This window comes from Tasmannia lanceolata, unplaced genomic scaffold (genome assembly GCF_043159265.1).
Source record: "Tasmannia lanceolata isolate RefF3 unplaced genomic scaffold, GAP_Taslan_0.1 ptg000054l, whole genome shotgun sequence".
In the NCBI taxonomy this organism is placed as follows: Eukaryota; Viridiplantae; Streptophyta; class Magnoliopsida; order Canellales; family Winteraceae; genus Tasmannia; species Tasmannia lanceolata.
In genome coordinates this window covers 1,005,832-1,025,964 of record NW_027518731.1, presented here as the reverse complement: position 1 = coordinate 1,025,964, position 20,133 = coordinate 1,005,832, and the positions used below count along the sequence as shown (strand labels likewise).

At 39.0% G+C, this 20,133-nt stretch overlaps 1 protein-coding gene across 7 annotated transcripts; it reads left to right on the top strand.

Annotated features, from left to right (window-relative positions):
* Positions 1-5,548: 5,548 nt before the first annotated feature.
* Positions 5,549-19,832, top strand: LOC143864700 (ATP-dependent protease La (LON) domain protein). Of its 7 annotated transcripts, XR_013241335.1 has the most exons (10): positions 5,550-5,777; positions 6,259-6,327; positions 8,390-8,461; positions 12,315-12,434; positions 12,521-12,595; positions 17,667-17,801; positions 17,910-18,051; positions 18,592-18,633; positions 19,182-19,441; positions 19,677-19,832. XR_013241335.1 is itself a non-coding variant. In XM_077375468.1 (9 exons), the coding sequence occupies exons 1-9, from the start codon at positions 5,586-5,588 to the stop codon at positions 19,337-19,339; spliced, it is 1,005 nt and encodes a 334-aa protein (XP_077231583.1). In that variant the 5' UTR covers positions 5,550-5,585; the 3' UTR covers positions 19,340-19,606. The 7 variants fall into 7 exon arrangements, 6 of the variants coding, with proteins under 6 accessions (XP_077231588.1, XP_077231583.1, XP_077231585.1 ...); XM_077375468.1 differs by lacking the exon at positions 19,677-19,832 and having other exon boundaries at positions 19,182-19,606; XM_077375473.1 differs by lacking the exons at positions 17,667-17,801; positions 19,677-19,832 and having other exon boundaries at positions 5,549-5,777; positions 19,182-19,606.
* Positions 19,833-20,133: the final 301 nt, after the last annotated feature.

Below are 20,133 nucleotides of genomic sequence, written 5' to 3'. Positions count from 1 at the left end.
ATTAGTGGCATTGTAATTTTCTTTCACTTGTAATTGAGAATAAGAAAAAGGAAATGATTTTAACACTCCAATCTTTTTATATGTGGCGAAAGTTGTCTTGCTTTTAAGGGAAATGATAAATGCGCCCCTTTTCATCACTTGGGACACCCAGCAGCAATGACAGGAGAGGGGCTGTTGTACTTCACGTCAGACGGATTCAACAGATTTGATTTCCACGTACACGGCAGTTGGGTGTCCCATGTGATGAAAACGGGTGCATTTGTCATTTCATGTCAAAAGGTTATTCACAGTTCCCAAAAAGCACTGACAATGCCCTTTAAAAACAAGAGGACAATCTACTTTGGCCAAAAATCAAAATAGTGAAGTGTTAAAATCATTTCCCTAAGAAAATCGATGAAAAGAAATGAATCGATGAGGTGTCAAACCCTATTTCGTTTTCTTCCCAAACACACAGCCCACCATCCCATACTTTCATCTTCCATATATAGAGAATGACTAGTATTCTTGGTCTGGCCCCACTCTATGAATACACTAAGGAAAGTGATATATTCTCCCCCCACCCCTCCTTTTTTTAAACTTTCCGGTGTATTTATTTATTATGAATACAATTTTACATGAGCAGGGGCTGTACCAGGTAAAAAAAGGTACAAATATTTCAATCCCCAAACATGAGGTGTAAAATAGTGGCCCCCGCCCTATGCATAGGCTTGGGTGGAGATTGTAGGACCCACTCTATGAAAACATGAGGTAAAATGGCGAGCCCCAGCCGATGAACGGGTTTGAGTGGTTTAAGTGAATTCGGTACGACCCACTCATGGGTGCAAAATTGTGGCCCCACCCATGCATGCGATTAGCCGTTTAGGTAGATATAGTGGTTTGATTCCGGTTTTTTAGGCGTTAGAGGCCCTATTCCTCTCCTCTGGAGTAGGGTTCAGCTCTTCTCGTCGAATTGATTGATAAATGAAACATCCTTCTTGAAGCAATCATCCTGGTCCAAGATTGAAGTTAGAGGCCTCTCATCTCTAGGGGTATGTACAAGTGGGCCATATCATATCAAAACTTCAAGTGAAAACTAGTGGGCCTTACCATATCAAAACCTTAAGTGTGAAATAGTGGGCCCCACACCTGCTATGAACCGGTCACCGTTGTGAAATTACAGGCCTCAACTAAAACATGCGTTTTAAAGTAATTGGCCCCACATTGCGAAATCAGCTGCAAATTCCAAAAAAAAAAAAAAAAGTCTTAGAAAGAAAACAAATGGCAATGTAAAGAAAAATGGTTTGTATGTAGTATTATAGGAAATTTTATACGGTGTAAGCTCTTATAGTCCCTTATTTTTTAAAAAAGTACTGTACGGACCACACTATAGGATGATCCAAACCGTCCATATGATGGGCCATAATGTAAATAGGATGATCCTAGCTCTCCGATCTATAGAGGTTTCCATAATATACAGTTCATCTATAGATCGGAGGGTTGGGATCATCCTATAGAAATGATTTTTCAGGCACAACCTATTTATGTTATGGCCCGTCATATGGACGGTTTGGATCATCCTTTAGTGTTGTCCGTACCGGTTGCCAGAGCGGGAATTGAAAGCGGGAGTCGAAACGGGAATCGAAAGTGGGAATTGAAGGCTCCCAGGGAAAAATCCTACTAAAGGTTGTCAGAGCGGGAATCGAAAGCGGGAATCGAAGGCTCCCAGGGAAGAATCCTGCTTCCTTGGTCCGTACAATACTTTTTGAAAAATAAGGGACTATAATGGCTTACAACGTCTATAATCACTTATTATAGAGGTATTATTGTGGACGTGTAGCCAGAAACTGGATTGGGTAGCTGAAAGAGGTCAAGCTGATTCGAGTAGAAAAGTTTGGCTAGAAAATAGAATTGGTGATTTAAATGTGTTGGAAGAATCTGGATTAGGGTCCGTAATTTCGAGGGAGGAATTGGGTAGGGTTAAAGAAGAGCATAAAGGACTGCTGCTTCATGAGGAGATAACGTGGAGGCAGAAGTCGAGAGTGAGATGGTTAAAGGAGGGGGACAAAAATACGGCTTATTTTCATGCTATGGCCAGTGCCAGAAGACGGAGAAATAGGATCGAATCTTTGGTTGACAATGGAATCAGAGTGTCAGGGAAGGATGAGGTTACTAGAGTGATCTTGGATTTTTATACGTCCCTGTACTCGTCTGAGGGTATCATGAGACCTCTTCCAGAAGATCTGGAGTTTAGTGGGCTGAATATGGCTCAGAGGGTTGCATTAGAGAGTCCCTTTGAAGAAGAGGAAGTTGAAAAAGGTGTTTTCTCTATTAGTAAGGATAAGGCCCCTGGTCCTGATGGTTTTTGTTTAGCTTTCTTCCAATCCTGTTGGTCGTATGTAAAAGGGGATATCCTGAAATTTTTTGAGGAGTTCTATCATGGGTTGGCATTGGATAAAGGCACTGGGGCTACTTTCATTGCCCTTATCCCTAAGGTTCCTGGTGCCTCTAAAATTTTGGAGTACCGTCCAATAAGCTTAGTGGGATGTTTATACAAAGTTTTGGCAAAGGTTCTAGCGTATCGGTTAAAGATGGTGCTTCCATCCATTATCTCAGATTGCCAAAGTGCTTTTGTGGCTAATAGGCAGATTCTTGACTGCTCATTAGTTGCGAATGAGGCCATTGACTTTTATCTTAGAAATGGCATGGGAGGTTTTATGTGCAAATTGGATATGGAGAAGGCTTATGATAGGGTGGAATGGGATTGCTTAGATTACTTGCTTGGAAGAATGGGGTTTGGAAGTAAATGGAGAGAATGGATGAGGGGTTGTGTCTCTTCGGCTTGGTTTTCCATTCTGATTAATGGGTCCCCTAAAGGATTTTTTAAGTCATCTCGAGGACTTAGGCAGGGTGACCCCTTATCCCCTCTTTTTTTTGTCATCGTGGTGGAGACTCTTAGCAGATTGTTGAATAAAGGGAGTGGGTTGGGCTTATTCAATGGTTTTAAGATTGGAAGCCAGCAGGTAGAAGTGTCTCATCTTCAATTTGCTGATGATACGATCCTGTTTTGTGAACCAAACATGATCCAAGTGATGAATTTAAAATCTTCCCTTAGATGTTATGAGTTGATTACGGGGCAGAGATCCAATTTTCATAAATCTAGATTATATACCCTAAACATCCCGCAGGATGAGGCGCTTGAATTGGCTAAGACTCTGGGTTGTCAGCTTGATCAATTGCCTTCCTCATACCTGGGACTCCCATTGGGGGTGGGGAGACCAAAAAAATCTTTGTGGGATCCTGTTGTAGAGAGAATTGAAAGGAGGTTGGAATCATGGAAAATAAATCTTGTTTCTAGAGGGGGAAGGCTTGTGTTGGTTAAGGCGGTGTTGGCCAATATTCCCATATATTTTTTGTCTTTGTTTAAATGCCCGGTCAGTGTTGTATCGCGTATTTAACAAATCCAACGTAGATTTTTATGGGGAGGCAATGAAAGGAAAAAGGGTATTTCTTTGGTCAGTTGGAAGAGTGTGTGCTTACCTGTTAAAAATGGTGGTTTGGGTATTAGGAGAGTGAAAGAATTTAATCATGCCTTGTTAGGAAAATGGTTATGGAGGTTCGGGGGGGAAAATTCTCAGTTGTGGGTTAGGGTAATTGTGAGTAAATATGGGTGCAAGCCGGGAAAGTGGGAATCTAAAAACCATTTCAAGAAACAAGGTTTGACTGTTTGGTGTGACATTTTGAAAATGTCATTTGCTTTTCTTTTGAGGGTTAGATTTAGAGTGTATTCGGGGGATCGAATAAAATTTTGGAGGGATGTGTGGTGTGCTGAGGAGCCTCTTATGAGTTTATTCCCAAATTTATATCGTGTAGCCGCTGAGAAAGAGAGTTTTGTTTCTGAATACTTTTCTCGAGAAGGGGGGTAGTTTAGTTTGGTCCCCTAGGTTTAGAAGGAATTTCTTTGATGGGGAGCTAGAGTCGGTTGCCCAATTTCTTAAGCTTTTAGATGGTTGCTACATTAAGAGAAGCGGTATGGATAAAAGAGTATGGACTGCGGAATCGTCTGGTTTTTTCTCTGTCAAATCTTTTTATTTCAGCTTGTTGCCTTGCAGTATATCCTCCATTTCAGCCGAAGTATGGAAATTTCATTGCCCGCCTAGAGTTGGTTTCTTCGGTGGGCGGTATGTCGTGATCGGATTCAAACGATTAACTTCCTCCGGAAGCGCGGTATGATGCTTGTTGACCATTGCCCCCTCTGCTTGAAAGATGGTGAATCTGTGGATCATCTCTTCATGCATTGCTCCTTTACGCGTCAGGTATGGAGTTTGATATTTCTGAGATTTGGCATATGTTGGATTTTTCCATTTTCTATTCCAGAGTTGATTCTTCTTTGGACCTTTGTGCCATGGAAGAAGAAGGGCAAAGTATTGTGGAATTTGTGTCTTCTTGCAACATGGTGGGTGATATGGAAAGAGAGAAACTCCCGTGTCTTTGAAGGGGTTGTAAAATCTCCGTATTGGATATATATGAAAATTATTGCGCTCACTATTTCATGGGCGAGAAGTTTACCGGCTTTTCGTTTTGTATCGGCCTTTGACTTATGGGAGGGTTGGAGGATTGTTTGCTTTAGTAGGAAGATCCGGCATCCGATTGTTCAGAGATGGGAGGCTCCGCCTATTGAAATGTTCAAAATTAACTTTGATGGGTCGAGTATTGGGAACCCGGGCCCGGCCGATGTTGGTGGGTTGTGTCGGGATGCTTGTGGTGAAGTTATATGGGCTTTTGCCGGCCCTCTTGGAGTTTGTGATGCCTCGGAGGCCGAGGTGAGGGCGGTTTATCATGGCATAAAAAGGCTTGAGAGAGATAGCATGGATATCACTATTGTGGAGGGAGATTCTTTGAATGTGATTAAATGGTTGAAGGGGTTGGTGTCGCCTCCTTGGAGATTTTCGTCTATTTTTTATGAAATAGATGATTTAATTGCGGGCTCATCTATTGTTTTCAATCATGTTCGGCGATCTGCTAATGGGGAGGCGGACTCCTTGGCTAGAAGTGGGGTTAGGAGGTTGGAGTTGGAATGGTTTGACTTCCTTCCTCCCTGAGATTTGTCTTTCTTGTTATTGTTGTTTTATTTTCTTGTAATTTTGGTTGAGGCCCACCTCGGTCCCCTTCCTTTTTAATGAATTCATCTTGCCATTTCAAAAAAAAAAAAAAATTGTGGACGTGTAGCCAAATGGGTTTTGCAGGGGCCCCTTAGTTTAGCATCTATAACATATAGTAGAGGAATGCACTTTGATAGTAGTGAAAAGATAGTAGTCATAGATGCACTTTGACGATGTGAATCCAAGGAGGTGCCCATGAGGCTGGTTTTTCACTTTTTTTTACACGTCCTTCAGTTTGGCATTTCCTTACTTGATCAACGGTCAGGATGGATTAGCATATCAACGGTAAGATCACCACACAAAATGTTTCCCACCGCATACAAATGTGGGCCCTGTGTAACTTTATACTGTTGCGATGTGACCGTTCATTTTCTCAAATCTAAAGGCAGAGTATATGTGACCGTTAGGCGTCTCATTTCATTTTCCTGGATAAGAAGAAAGAGGGCCATGAGCTATACAGCCTTAGCACTTCTTTCTCTTCCTCTCCCTAACCCTAACCCTATCCCTAATTCGTCTCTTTCTCCATTCCTTGGTTCCAAGCTTTTGAAGAAAATTTCAGTTTCCACAAATTCCCGCCCCCGCTTTTATGCAAAGGCATCTTTTACAGACCTTCCACTTCTTCCTTTCCAAGCAGATGAGGTACTAACTTCATTATACTTTTCTTTTTTTTTAAATTAGGGTTTTGCTAGGGACCATCGTAGGAGGAATTTCGCGGAAGGGCTATTGCATTAGAGAGCAGCAACATAGGATAACTTTTTCAACAGATTTTATCTTATTCTCTAGGTGGCTGCTCTGGTCCCCAAAATGCCTTCTGTGATGGTCCCTAGCAAATCCCTATCTTTTAATTATTATTGTTATTTTGAAAATTTTTGGCTCTCTCGATGAACTATAGACTTATACAAATTCAAGAATTTCTTGATTTAATCTTGAGAAGAAAGTAATTGAAAAAATTTAGTTCTGCATTTCGTACAAGATTATTTGAGAAAACTTGTTATGCTTCCCAATTTTTTTCAAAATTACTTATTAGTATTTACAACTTTTTAAAAGTTCGAGAAAATCTCAGTCTAGTTATTGAAAATAATTTGTTTTTTTCCCATTCTTTCCTCCTTTGGGATTATAGGTTCTTGTTCCATCAGAGAGTAAGAGATTGCATTTGTATGAGGCAAGGTTTCTTGCATTGCTAGAAGAGGTATTTCTGCATTCTCATCTCTTCTCTCGTATGTCATTCTAAATAAGCATTTGACTAACTTGGGTTGTGTTTGTTGTGTTTTTCTTATTGTTGCTTCCATGCATACATGCTCTATCGCTATATCAATTTAGTGATTCACCTGGCCCTTCGGTTTGTTTCGAAATAATTTTTTTAACATCTGTAATTTTATTTATTTGTTAGAAACCGAATACCATATCATATATTTATTCATAAGAAGACAAAAGAGGGAAATTTAGAAGAATGTCATGAGAGAGTTAAAGAGGTATAAAAAGACAAAAGAGGGAAATTTAGAAGCATGATGTGAGAGAGTTGATATAGTATAAGAAGACAAGATGTGGACTGTCAATGAGAGATTTTCATATTAGTGGTTAAAGAAGATTACCAATTTATGGGCGTGACATTTTTTTATTTTTTTGAATGACATGGGAGTAACGTTTTTAAACCCTTTTTGTGAAAATGAAGAGGTTAAAATACACTCTAAAAAAATTTAGAATCAGGAGAGTTTTTTTTTTTTATGTTTTTCAGAATGTGAGAAGGGTTGAAGATCTGGTCACCTTGGCAGAGAACATACATGATGAAAGGCTTGCTCCCCAGTCTAGAGCTTCCTTAGCAATTAATTGCAAGACAAAATCTCAATCAATCTCTCCTTAAGGAAGAGATTTTCTTGAGTCAGAAATCGAGGGAAAATGGTTGAAGGAAGGTGATAGGAACCCAAAGTTCTTTCGCGCATTGGTCGCAAGAAAGGCTTTCAACAACATCAATAGAATCTGACACATTGAATCTTGGGTGGAGGATGAGGTGGTTGATTCTTTCTATAAAAAAAACAGTGGGGTCCAAAGAGGGCGAATTTCAAAATGAGGAGTTTCTTGACACAATCCCTTCCAATCATCATGGAGGCTAATAATATAATTGTATGCTTTTGCTCCCCAATGTAAACAACTTTGGGTTCTTGTCACCCTCCTTCAACCATTTTTCCCTCGATTTCTGATTTAAGAACATATCTTCGTTTAGGAGAGCTTTAAGAAAAATGGTTGAAGGAAGATATGTTCTTGAATCAGAAATTGAGGGAAAAATAGTTGAAGGGGAGGGTGGCACGAACCCAAAGATCTTTCGCACATCGGTAGCTCAAAGAAAGATATGTGACAACATCAATAGAATCTGGCTCACTAGGTCCTGGGTGGAGGATGAGGTGGTTGATTCTTTCTATAAAATTAAGTGGTCTAAAGAGGGAAAATCAGAAATCGAGGGAAAAATGGTTGAAGGAGGGTGACATGAACCCAAAGCTTTGTCGCGTATCGGTTGCTAAAAGAAAGATATTCGACAACATCAATAGAATCTGGTCACTGGGTCTTGGGTGGAGGATGAAGTGGTTGATTCTTTCTATAAAATAAGTGGTCTAAAGAAGGCAAATTTCAAAATGAGGGGTTTCAAAGCTCTTTCGCGCATCGGTTGCTGAAAGAAAGATATTCGACAACATCAATAGAATCTGGTCACTGGGTCTTGGGTGGAGGATTAGGTGGTTGATTCTTTCTATAAAATAAGTGGTCTAAAGAAGGCAAATTTCAAAATGAGGGGTTTCTTGACAGAGGACCCCTTCCATCATCACAGAGGCTAATAATATAATCTTATGATTTTCCATCAACCATCTGAAACAGAAATTAAGAATTCGGTTTTTGGTATGTCGGCGGATAGTTCTTCTTGGCCTGACAGCTTTGATGGGCCTTTTTTCACTTTTTTCGCAAGATTTGGTTGGAGCAGTTAGGGAAGATACAGCCAAAGCCTATGATCGAGTTAGGTGGGATTTTCTCCTGACGGATCTGGCTAAATTTGGTTTTGACAACTTTTTCTTTAATTTCGTAATTGTAGCCATATCAAACTCTTGGTTTTCTATTTGCAAATCTTCCATAACGACTTCCCAAATCTTACATGGCTATCATCACTGTCATCTATAAAAAGAACCAGCCAAGAGGTATGTCTAATTTTCACTAGTGTAGTTCTGGCTAAATTTGGTTTTGATAAGTTTTTCATCAACTTGATAAAGGTAGCCTATCAAACTCTTGGTTTTCAACATTTCACCAAGCGCTTTTTCAAGTCAACCAGGGCCTCCTCTAAGGTGATCCTCATATCTCTTTATTTTTTCATTATCGCGAAAAAAGTCCTCAGTAGAGGCCTTGAAAAGCTCTTCACTGAGAAGGTATGGCAGAAAACTATATTTGTTCCAGACGATGCGTCCCATCATCTCACTTTATTTGTAGACGATGCTATCATATTACCAAATGTCAAAACTGTCACTCGATAACATTATAAGGTTTTTGAAATCTTATGAATTAGCTTGTGGTCAGATAATTAGCAAAGATAAGAGTTGTCTTTCGTGCTCCTCGTCACTAGCTCTTTCAGGTCTTCAAACCCTAATTTATTATTTTGGTCCATTCCAGTGGGAGGTACTTCGGTTCCCTCGACACATTCCCAAGAGGATCAATGATTAAATCGACCCATGGGGACTCGGCCATCGCGGTCCATTTTTCCCCATTGAGGCACTGGTCCATTTCAGTTGAGGCGTCTCATTTCTCTTTAAGTGTGCCTAAAAAGGTGACTTAAGTACCCATGAGGATCAATATCGAAAACCGAACCATAAAGACTCCCATTGAGGCCCATCTCATCCCTCGAGGCCCATCTTACCTATTGAGGCAACTAGGGGTGTAAACGAGCCGAGCCGAGCCGAGCTTGGCCAGGCTCGGCTCGGCTCGTTAAGCTCGGCTCGGGCTAGAACCAGGCTCGCGAGCCTTATCGAGCTCGAATTATATTAATTTTACACCCCTCATCTTCCCTGGACAGCCCTATCTACTGTTTTTTTACTACTCTTTTACAGTAGGGGGGGTGGTCCAAGTAACAAATGGGGTTCCAAAAAAGAAGTGACATATTTTGCCTTCCCCTTTCACTCCCTAGACAACCCTTTTAGTGTATATATTAATATATAATATATATATTTAAATATATTAAATCCTTAACGAGCCGAGCCGAGCCGAGCCTGGCCTAACTCGGGCTCAGCTCGTTAAGGATTCGAGCCGAGCTCGAGCCGAACTTTTTTCGAGCCGAGCTCGAGCGAGCTTCCGAGCCCGAGCCAAAATTGACACCCTTAGAGGCAACTGCCCATCTTACCTATTGAGGACTCCCATTGAGGCCCATCTTACCTATTATGGCAACTGCCCATTTAGACCCACTGGGCAGAAACAACAAATTCATCACCATATTCACTTTGTGAATCACCTTACAACGACATCACCATGTTCATCAACAACAAAAGCATATGAGATGCAATCATCCGCAGAAACTCATCAGCAGATCAGTGGTCCATCGACAACCATTTATTGAGGCAACTCCCATTGAGACCCACTGGTTTTCGTAACCCACTTTGTGACTCACCTTACAACGACATCACCATATTCATCAACAACAAAAGCATATGAGATGCAATCATCCGTAGAAACTCATCAGCAGATCAATGGTCCATCAACAACCATTTATTTTCGTAAGTCGTAACCCACTCACAGCTCACCATACAACATCATCACCTTCTGCGTCAACAACAAGCAAAGTAAGTTATAGTCAATCAACATACATTCGTTCGACAGAGTGCATCAATTTAGAATATTCTACTTTTCTTACCGATGCATTTTCTTGTAATCGCAGGTATGTCGATTTCCAATCCTTATACATTTGAGGGGGCGTGTTAGAGTATGTGAGATCTCATTGTTGGATTGTCTAGATGATAATGGAGATCTTATTGCTGGATTGTCTTGTGATTATAGGTATACCGATTTCCAATCCTTATACATTTGAGGGTGGCATGTTCATAGTCGTCAACCCATGACTCGTGACTCGACTCAACTCATTACACGTAAGAGTTTTTTGACAAGAATAGAAATTTAGTTGTAAAAAATATAATTATATATTAAAAGAGGAAGCATGTAAAAACTATAACCCAATAGCACATAAATAAAGCATAAAGCCAAAAATATAAATAACTATATGCTTGTAACTTGCATGCACAAAAAATAATTAAGTTCTAAGTTCCAACTTCAAAGTTTTCAACCATCAAAACAAGAAAGCCCAGGCCTAGCGACCCGACTCGCAAGAGTCTTATTTTTTTTCGAGTCCACTCGTAGCGACTCATTCGAGTCACCGGATGACTCATAAGAGTCTTCAACAAAGGCTCTCCTCAGCGAATTGACTCGACTTGGGAGTTGACTCGTACGACTCGTAAGTGTCTAACAACTATGGGCATGTTAGAATATATGAGATCTCATCGTTGTATTGTGCAGATGATAGTTGAGGCGACCTAGGATTGAGGAGAGGTAGTTACGTTAGATTAGGAGTCTTTTATGGTTATCTAAATTAGTGATTATCTTATTCTATGTTTATTCCTTTTGAGTGTTCTACATAAATACTCATCATGTTAGAGTATGCGAGATCTCACCGTTGGATCGTTCAGATGATAGATGAGGTGGTTGTTATCACCTCTGTTCTAAAAGGCGTCCGCCTAGGCGCCGCTTAGGCACTGGGCGCAGAAAAAACGCACTGCCCAGGCCCTGGGCGTTTAAAAAAGCGGTTTCACCGCCTGGGCGGTATTAGGCGTGGGCCTAGGCGATGAGGCGGCGCCTGGGCGCAGAGCGTGGGCCTGGGCGGGGGGCTGGTTCGAAGACTCCGATGAAGATAGAGTCTTGGTCTTGGAGGGAGAGGTCAATGATTGGTGAAGACTGAAGAAGTGTTTGGATTTTAATATTTTTTTTGTCATGGATTTGTGTTGTATTGTTAAATATTTAAATTATTAAGTACTTTATGCTTAATTTCTTATTATGTTTTTGACTTTTTGTTATTATTTAATGTTTAGTGCTTATGCATAAAATGGTTTGGATTGTTATGTATTCAAGTATTTATATTTTATATAAAAAAATGCAAGATATTATGAAAATATATTAATATCTAAAAAAATGAAAAACGCCTCAAAACGCCTGGGCGCTGAGAGGTTAGTCAGCCGCCCAGCTCCGCCCAGTGCTTTTTTAGAACACTGGTTATCACTAGGATTGATGAGAGATAGTGAAGTTAGATTAGGATTCTCTGTGTTTATATTATTCTATGTTCATCCCTTTGAGTGTTCTACATAACTACTTATTAGGGTTAATTGTAATGAAACCAAAATTAGTGAAATATCAACAGTCTTAATTTTTTCAATTTGTGACTTGTTCTTTTCCATTTGTGTTCCGTTTGCATCTTTTGTAGTCTTGGACTACTAGACAAGGAACCATGTCGGGACAAACATCAGAGCGTTGGCCGATCAAGAGGAATAGTTGGGGGAAACCCTTGCTATGGATTTCATGCATGTCGGGACGAACATCAGAGTATAGGCCGATCAAGAGGACTAGTTGGGGGAGGAACTAGGAGGTGGAACTCAAAGAAACGCCTTGACTTGTCTCTGTATGCCTAGGTCAATAAGATAGGAATAGAATACTTCCCTAACTTTTCATTCTTCCCACCAGGTGACCAGTGAACAAAGGATAACTCATTATTTCGATGAATCATTTCTTTGGATAGAAGAAGATTCTGTAAACACTTCGGCATAAAGTCACGGGTTTGCTCCCTGTTGACGAGTGTTCGAATCCCGCCCCCGACTTACCTGATACACGTGGTGAGTGGGTCGTTGCGTGTATCCGTAGGGACTAGTCCTACTCCCGAAGGGGGTGGGGACATCCTAAGTCATAAAAAAAAAGATTCTGTAAACACTTACTCGAAATCTCACTCATCAGATTATTTTATCATTTCATTATTATTAGAGGGATCTTTGACTGATGACATAAATCTTCATCCCATGACGCTTGGATAAAAAAAGAGAGTGATTATAGTCATAAGTTCAATACTATAATTTTTGTGCATCATTTATATCTCCTGTTTGTTCTATTTGGTTGCAGTCATTAGTTAGAAAGAAGAAGTTTTTTGTCCATTTTGTGTTAGAGCCAGTTCATAATGTTGAATCTTCAGCTCAAGCATCCTTTGCTGCTAGATATGGTTGTTTGGTTCTTATTGAAAATGTAAGCTTCTGGACTCCAACAAATACTTCAATTTTCATTATTACAGGTATTCTCCGAACTAATATTTCTCTATTTTCATGGTTCAGGTTGAACGATTGGAAATTGGAGCTTTAGTTTCTATACGAGGCATTGGTCGTGTTAACATTGTGCAGTTTATACAGGTAAGTCGCGAACATGATTTTAGTTTTGAGCTTAGAGCTCTGCTAGTAACAGTTTTTCACTAACACAATTTTAGGTTTGACAATAGAGTTATGATTTTAATCTGACAATAGAGTTATAATTATTAATAGTGATTGAGTTTAATGATTTTCATCTGACACCTAGTCACTGTTCGAACTTTCCTCATATATATATATGTGTGTGTGTGTGTGTATGGATCATTAAGTTTTTGCTCCCCACCCCCCATTTGGTTCCTTACACTGAGACTGTTTTTTAGCACAATTACATGGGGGAACAAAAACTTAATGATATATATGTGTGTGTGTGTGTACACACACACACACACACACATATATATATATATGGATCATTAAGTTTTTGTTCCCCACCCCCCATTTTGGTTCCTTATACTGAGACTTTTTTTTAGCACAATTACATGGGGGAACAAAAACTTAATGATATTATGGTTCCTTACACTGAGACTTTTTTTAGCACAATTACATGGGAGAACAAAAACTTAATGATACATATATATATATATATATATATAGCAAGAGAGAGAGAGAGAGAGAGAGAGAGAGAGAGAGAGAGAGAGAGAGAGAGAGAGAGAGGAAAAGGATTGTAAGCTCGAGCATACCAACCTTATGGTACGCTCAAGTGCCCAATCACATGGGTCCCACATTTTTTTGTGGTGATCCAAAGCATTCATTTGCAAGGCCCTATCATAGATAGGGTGTGTACCTAAAATCAACTCCATTGAATCTAACTCCTCCAAAGTGGAGGGTAAAAATGGGCAGATTTGTGGACAAACAGTATCTGTCCATTTTGACCTCCACAAATGGATGGGTTAGGATGATCCTATGGAGCTGATTTTTGGTACACACCCCGTCTATATAAGGGCCTTTCAAATGAATGCTTTGGATCATCCTAAAAATGTGGGCCCACATGTGATTGGGCACTCGAGCGTACCATAAGGTTGGTACACTCGAGCGTACAATCCTTTTCCTCATATATATATATATATATATATATATATATATATAGGGTTTTGCTAACGAGTGCCCTTAGGAAATGATATTTTACACGTCTTTTGATAAATTCACAGAAAATGAGTATTTTTGTCAAACAGTGTGTAAAATGATTGGAAAATATCATTTCCAATGCACCTTAACGCGTGGTGCCCTAAGGGGGCACTCGTGGGAAAAGTGTTTTTGAGCTAGAGCTCGCTTATATGAGGTAGAGCTAACAAACATGGGGGGGGGATGGAGGGGGCATTGTTTGGATGGTCCAAAGCATTCATTTGATAGGCCCTCATATAGATAGGGTGTGCCCAAAAAATCAGCTCCATAGGATCATCCCAACCCTACGATTTGTGGAGGTAAAAATGAACATGTATAAACCTTCTCAAATGTGCCCATATTTTGCCTCCACAGTTTGAAGGGCTAGGATGATCCCATGGAGCTGATTTTTTGGGCACACCCTATCCATATGAGGGCCTATCAAATGAATGCTTTGGACCTATCCATATGAGGGCCTACGATTTGTGGAGGTAAAAATGAACATGTATAAACCTTCTCAAATGTGCCCATATTTTGCCTCCACAGTTTGAAGGGCTAGGATGATCCCATGGAGCTGATTTTTTGGGCACACCCTATCCATATGAGGGCCTATCAAATGAATGCTTTGGACCATCCAAACAATGCCCCCCCCCCCGCCACACACACACACACACACACACCTTTTCCATTATATATATATATATATATATATATATATATATATATATATATATATATATATATATATAGTCGTCCATCCCAGAAGGCATTTCGCGGATGGTCTGTTGCATCTGGCAGCAGCCACCTCGTGAATGAAGACAAAATCTGCTGAAAAGTGAGCCTCTGTGGCTGCTGCCAGATGCAACAGACCATCCGTAAAATGCTTTCTGCGATGGACGCTAGCAAATCCCATATATATGTATGTGTGTGTGTGTGTGTCTATATATATGTATGTATGTATGTATATATATAAAGGATTGTAGGTGTAGAGGTTGAAGGGTAAAAGGATGAAGAGAGGGAGGAATAGAGAAGAAAAGAGAAGAGGTTGAAGAGGAGCAATTATTATTAGAAAAAGTACATGGTTACAAAGAGGTTAGAAATAATTACTAAGAAAGATTACAACATTAGCAAACTAAGAAAGATTTAAGATTAAAATGATTACAACATTAGCAAACTAAGAAATATTTAAGAAAGATTAATACGATTACAACATGGAGGTAGCTGAGCAAAATTACAACATTATCAAAGATAAAACTTAAAGAGGGTTAGAAGAAAGGTACATCATCCTAGGGGTGAAGAACAGAGAAGTAATAGCTAAGGGCAAAAAAGAAAGCCTTCGAGCCTTCCACTTCTTGCTGAAAAAAACTCGCCAAAAAACCAAATTAGACATGCTAAGTTCAGCATCGATAACCTAGAAACCGAGTTCTCCAACTGGAACCTAGGAGAGACGATGGATATCGACGAATCTAAGTATCGTATTGAGTTTATCTGTGAAAAAAGGTGCACCACAAAGTGAGAATTCCTTCAAAAAACCTGTACTAAGATGCAACCCATAGGTTAGAAGAAAGGTACATCATCCTAGGGGTGAAGAAAAGAAAAGTAATAGCTAAGGGCAAAAAAGAAAGCCTTCGAGCCTTCCTCTACCAAATTAGACATGCTAAGTTCAGTATAGATAACCTAGAAACTGAGTTCTCCAACTGGAACCTAGGAGAGACGATGGATATCGACGAATCTAAGTATCCTACTGAGTTTATCCGTGAAAAAAGGCCTAGGTGCACCACAAAGTGAGAATTCCTCCAAAAAACCTGTACTAAGATGCAACCCTATGGGCTTCTGGACAAACAGATAAGTCTTATTTAACTTATTTTCTATACTTTTCTCTTATTATATTGTCTAAAGTTTAAAAGTCCCCTATGGGGCTGCAATGCCTATCACATCCAATGTCTTCAGAAGGAGGTTAAAGTTATAGACATTGCAAGAATGATGTTGACGAACTCATTCTCTAGAGTAGAAATCCAAGAAATACCTTCTCAACAAGGATCAAACACTATATGCAGCAAAACATCAAGGATGCAAAGAAACACAATCATATAAGAAAGAACACAGGGTTTACATGGTTTGGGGGTGTGTCTACGTCCACGGCGGAAAAGTTTGACTATTTTTTGACCGAGTGCAAAACAAGTTGATTCATTTTCCCACTATATGAGATGGAAAGTTTAGTTTCGAATGGTCACGATCCCAACTCGACAATGTCGGGCTAGTACACGAATTTGGCGTAGCTAATCAACCCGGCCAGAAGATGAAGAGGTTTAAAGTTATAGACATTGCAAGAATGATGTTGACCAACTCATTGTCTAATGTAGAAATCCCATAGATACTTCTCAACAAGGATCAAACACTATATGCAGCAAAACGTCAAGAAGAGATGCAAAGAAACACAACGCATAAGAAAGAAGTCAAAGAACACAAGGTTTACATGGTTTGGGGGTGTTTCTACGTCCACGGCAGAAGAGTCAGACTATTTTTTGACCGAGTGCAAAACAAGTTGATTCATTTTCCCACTATATGAGATGGAAAGTTTAGTTTCGAATGGTCACGGATCCCAGCTCGACAATGTCGGCTAGTACACGAATTTGGCGTAAGTAATCAACCTGGCCAAAAGCTGAAGACATTGCAAGAATGATGTTGACCAACTCATTGTCTAATGTAGAAATCCCGTAGATACTTCTCAATAAGGATCAAACACTATATGCAGCAAAACGTCAAGAAGAGATGCAAAGAAACACAATTGCATAAGAAAGAAGTCAAAGAACACAAGGTTTACGTTGTTTGGTGGTGTGTCTCTACGTCCATGGGAGAAAAGTTTCACTATTTTTTGTTTTAAGGTTACAAACTCTCCTTGTCGGCCAAGAAATCACAACGCAAACCTACAAACCGTAAACCCCCCAGCAAGCTAATTGCTCAACTCAACCTGCCTGTGCGTCACACACATTAGTCTGCCACAGGGTCCTGTATAACGCCATAATGCAAGACATCTGCACAACATCTAAAGGAGGTAATATGGTAATGTTTCAGAAGCCTACAACAAGTTGAAGTTGTTGCAAAATATTGAGGGTGGGGCTCAACTCCTACCTCATTGAGCTGCTGGAAGAGTTTATCATCAGTAGTACATTAAATACCTCTGATTTATTTGAATAAAATATTCCAGAGATGATGTCGATAAAAAAAACTAGAGCGTGGATTAAGAATGGAAAGAAGTTGAGAACTTCTTTGATCCATCAACAAAGACTTGTCTGGATGGAGAATTCATTTAGTTCCCTATCAAGTTGAAACAAAGCCCACCGGTGAAACCACTTAGACAAGCAAAGAGGATGAAAGCTTGATGAAGCCATGTTCAAACTTCCAAATATACATTGTATCCTGCTTATCGGATATGAGTTCTCCCAAGCCACTTAAATCTGCCCCTAGTATCCCCTCGACCTTCTTTAGTACCATGTAAGAGAATGCATAGAAGAAAGAAAGTTTTGGATTTTAAGCCTACTACCCAATTCGGGCCATGTATATAGTTAAAACGTGAAAAAGATTAGTCTCCCATATTTGAAACATGTAGATGCACAATGAAGGTGTACATTACAGAGAAATACATGACAACTACATGCAAATAATATGTATATATGTGTGTGTTTTGATTCCTTATACCAATTATAAAAATTAACATAATATGCTTATGTTTCTTTAATTAACATTCCTTAATTGCATCTAACTATATATTTAAACTTTTGTAGAGCTTGTGTGCTTGGGACTTGGTCACGTTGCATTTTGAGATAGATTCAGATTCGAGGAAACCTCTTTTTAGTTCTGATTTCTATTTTTATTGGTGATTTAGTGATCATTAGTGGTTCCATTACACTATTCTCTAGTTCATGAAAACGTCAGTATGTGTATCACAATAGAAAATGTGTAAATCACACATTCCATAATTCCCACTGGCAATGTGAATCTTTTATTGACTCAGATGGAACCCTACTTGAGAGGAATTGTCATACCAATTAGAGATCAAATTCCAGAATGTCTAAGCAAAATAAATTCCAGAGTTATGAAGCTAAAGGAAGATCTTTACAATCTGCATAGCTTGCAAATTAAACTGAGGGTACTCATCGATTTGCCGTAAGCTATTTTGCTATTGATTTTATGACAGTTCCTATTTTGCTATTGATGTCATTGAATTGGATCACTACTCATAAATCGCAACTCACAGGATTCGAAGGATGAACTGTTGCAAACTCCTCTTACAAGCTCTCTAAGATGGGCTGAGAAAGAACTGTTGATAGATTGTTATAAATCTTTCATTCCAACACTAGTCGAGCGGATATCCTTTTCAGCACTTCAACCTATTACAGGTAAAATATCTTTTACTGCAATTTCAGAAAGTTTCAAAATTCATCAATACAAAATCCTTAAGGGTGAAATTTGTAAAGCACATTTCCTTCAAAAGCTCTAGAACTGATGGAACGCAGTAGGCTACTAGGCCCTTTAAACCTGTTCCATACCAGAATGGCTCCCACCTAAGTCTCATACCTAGGCAGGCACAATCTAATGTAACCGCTTTACAGTTCTTATTATGTATCGTCTCAGCCATGTTACACGGATTCTTCTGAATTGGCAAAGTACCCGTGTAGGATTCCAATACTTCAGGATTCTCTGCGACACTTGCAGATCTCTTTTATCTAGTCTTTTGTCTGAATACTTATAATAAGCCTTTACATGGAAATAAAAACATTATGTTTACTTAACCTATCTAAAATTTCAATATATTACTTCTTATAACCATAGTATTACTTAAAAAAGTTAAAATTTTAAAATTGATTAAAATATTTTGGCGAATTCATGAATCTTTCTTTTTGATGTTTGCCGAATCTGACACTTGATATCCGTGTCAGATTCAACATTCGTATCCGTACTTAGGCAACGTATGATCTCAGGTACCATGCTGCTAATTTCTATCCCATGGAATACCATGTTTTTATGTGTTGATTTTGCTTTAGTTAATATCTTAAACAGCTACAATAATTGATAGAAATGTCATCTTGTTTTAAAATTCCGATTATATGGAACATCAATTACATCTCCAAATCAAATGCAGCACAAATTATTCCCCTTTTCAATTGTTTCTATTTTATCTTGATTACAATGTAATAGTCAAGTTACTGATGACCCACTTCTAGTTGCCTGAATGTTGAAGTGGCATATAGGATAGTGTTAGTTTTGGGTCTCACACTCTACTTGTATGCATCACCATTTCCTTGATATGTATATGTTACATGCTATGTTTTCTGAGAAATGATGATGATTTTATCATTTGGCATTATATTTATGTGTAATCTCATTTGTTCTAAAGTAAAACTAGATTAGGATATTAAGCTGGTGTTCCCACATTCTTGTAAGCAGGATCAACATGTTCAGATAAACCTAAAGTAAAACTAGATTATGATATAATATTAAGCTGGTGTTCCCACATTCTTGTAAGCAGGATCAACACGTTCAGAATTGCTGGCTTTGCAGAGAGAGAAGTTAAGAGCAATGGATTTGGATGACACATCAGAAAGGCTAGCAAATTCAATAGAATTAGTTAAGAATAATATCGCCATGGTTGCAGCCAAGCTTGCTATTCAATCTTTGGAAGCATAGAAAAGCCACAGAGATATTATGTTTTTAGGCCAAGAGGACTTGAATCCAAGATTTTTAGGTGCACTAGCAACAGACTTCAGCTACTGGTCCAAAGAATTCCTGGTGAGTGATTGTTTCTTCTATAATCATAAAATGTGCATTCGGTTATATAATGTATCTCTACAGCTTGCCATTTGGTGTTTGAAATATTGAGTTTCTTAGCATACATTCAGTTTTTTTCTGAATGTGAGAAGAGGGAATTCTGTATAGAAGAGAAAATTCTGTATAGATATGATGTCTAACACACACACACACACACACATGCAATCTACTAACATTAATCACCAACTGATTTTAGGCGGGTCTCCCAAATTTGTGGTCCTATTCCATTAGTTTGTACTCAGTGCTGGTGTAAGAAGGGAAATGATATCCGCACTCCATTTTAACATCTATAAAGACAACGGGTAAGTGTGTGATTGAAAGAACTCATGCTTGAACTCATGCTTGGGCCAAGCATCCAAAATAACAGACCAAATGGCAGATCTCCATCACCATAGATCATACTAAATTTGCGTTTCTCAAAATAATTGATTGCCCCGAGATTCTTGCAGTCCATTTTCTAGCTCTCTTACTCCTAGCTTATATTTCTTCATCATTAGAAATATCACTAATACTAGAGCAATATTATGTTGACTCTCAAGGACATATCGAACGCCTCTTCAAGTATATGAAAATACATTTTGAAACATTTAAGCATGTTTGATAACCATTCTCTGGAGCAATTTTCTGATTCAATGACGTTTAGTAAAAGAAAT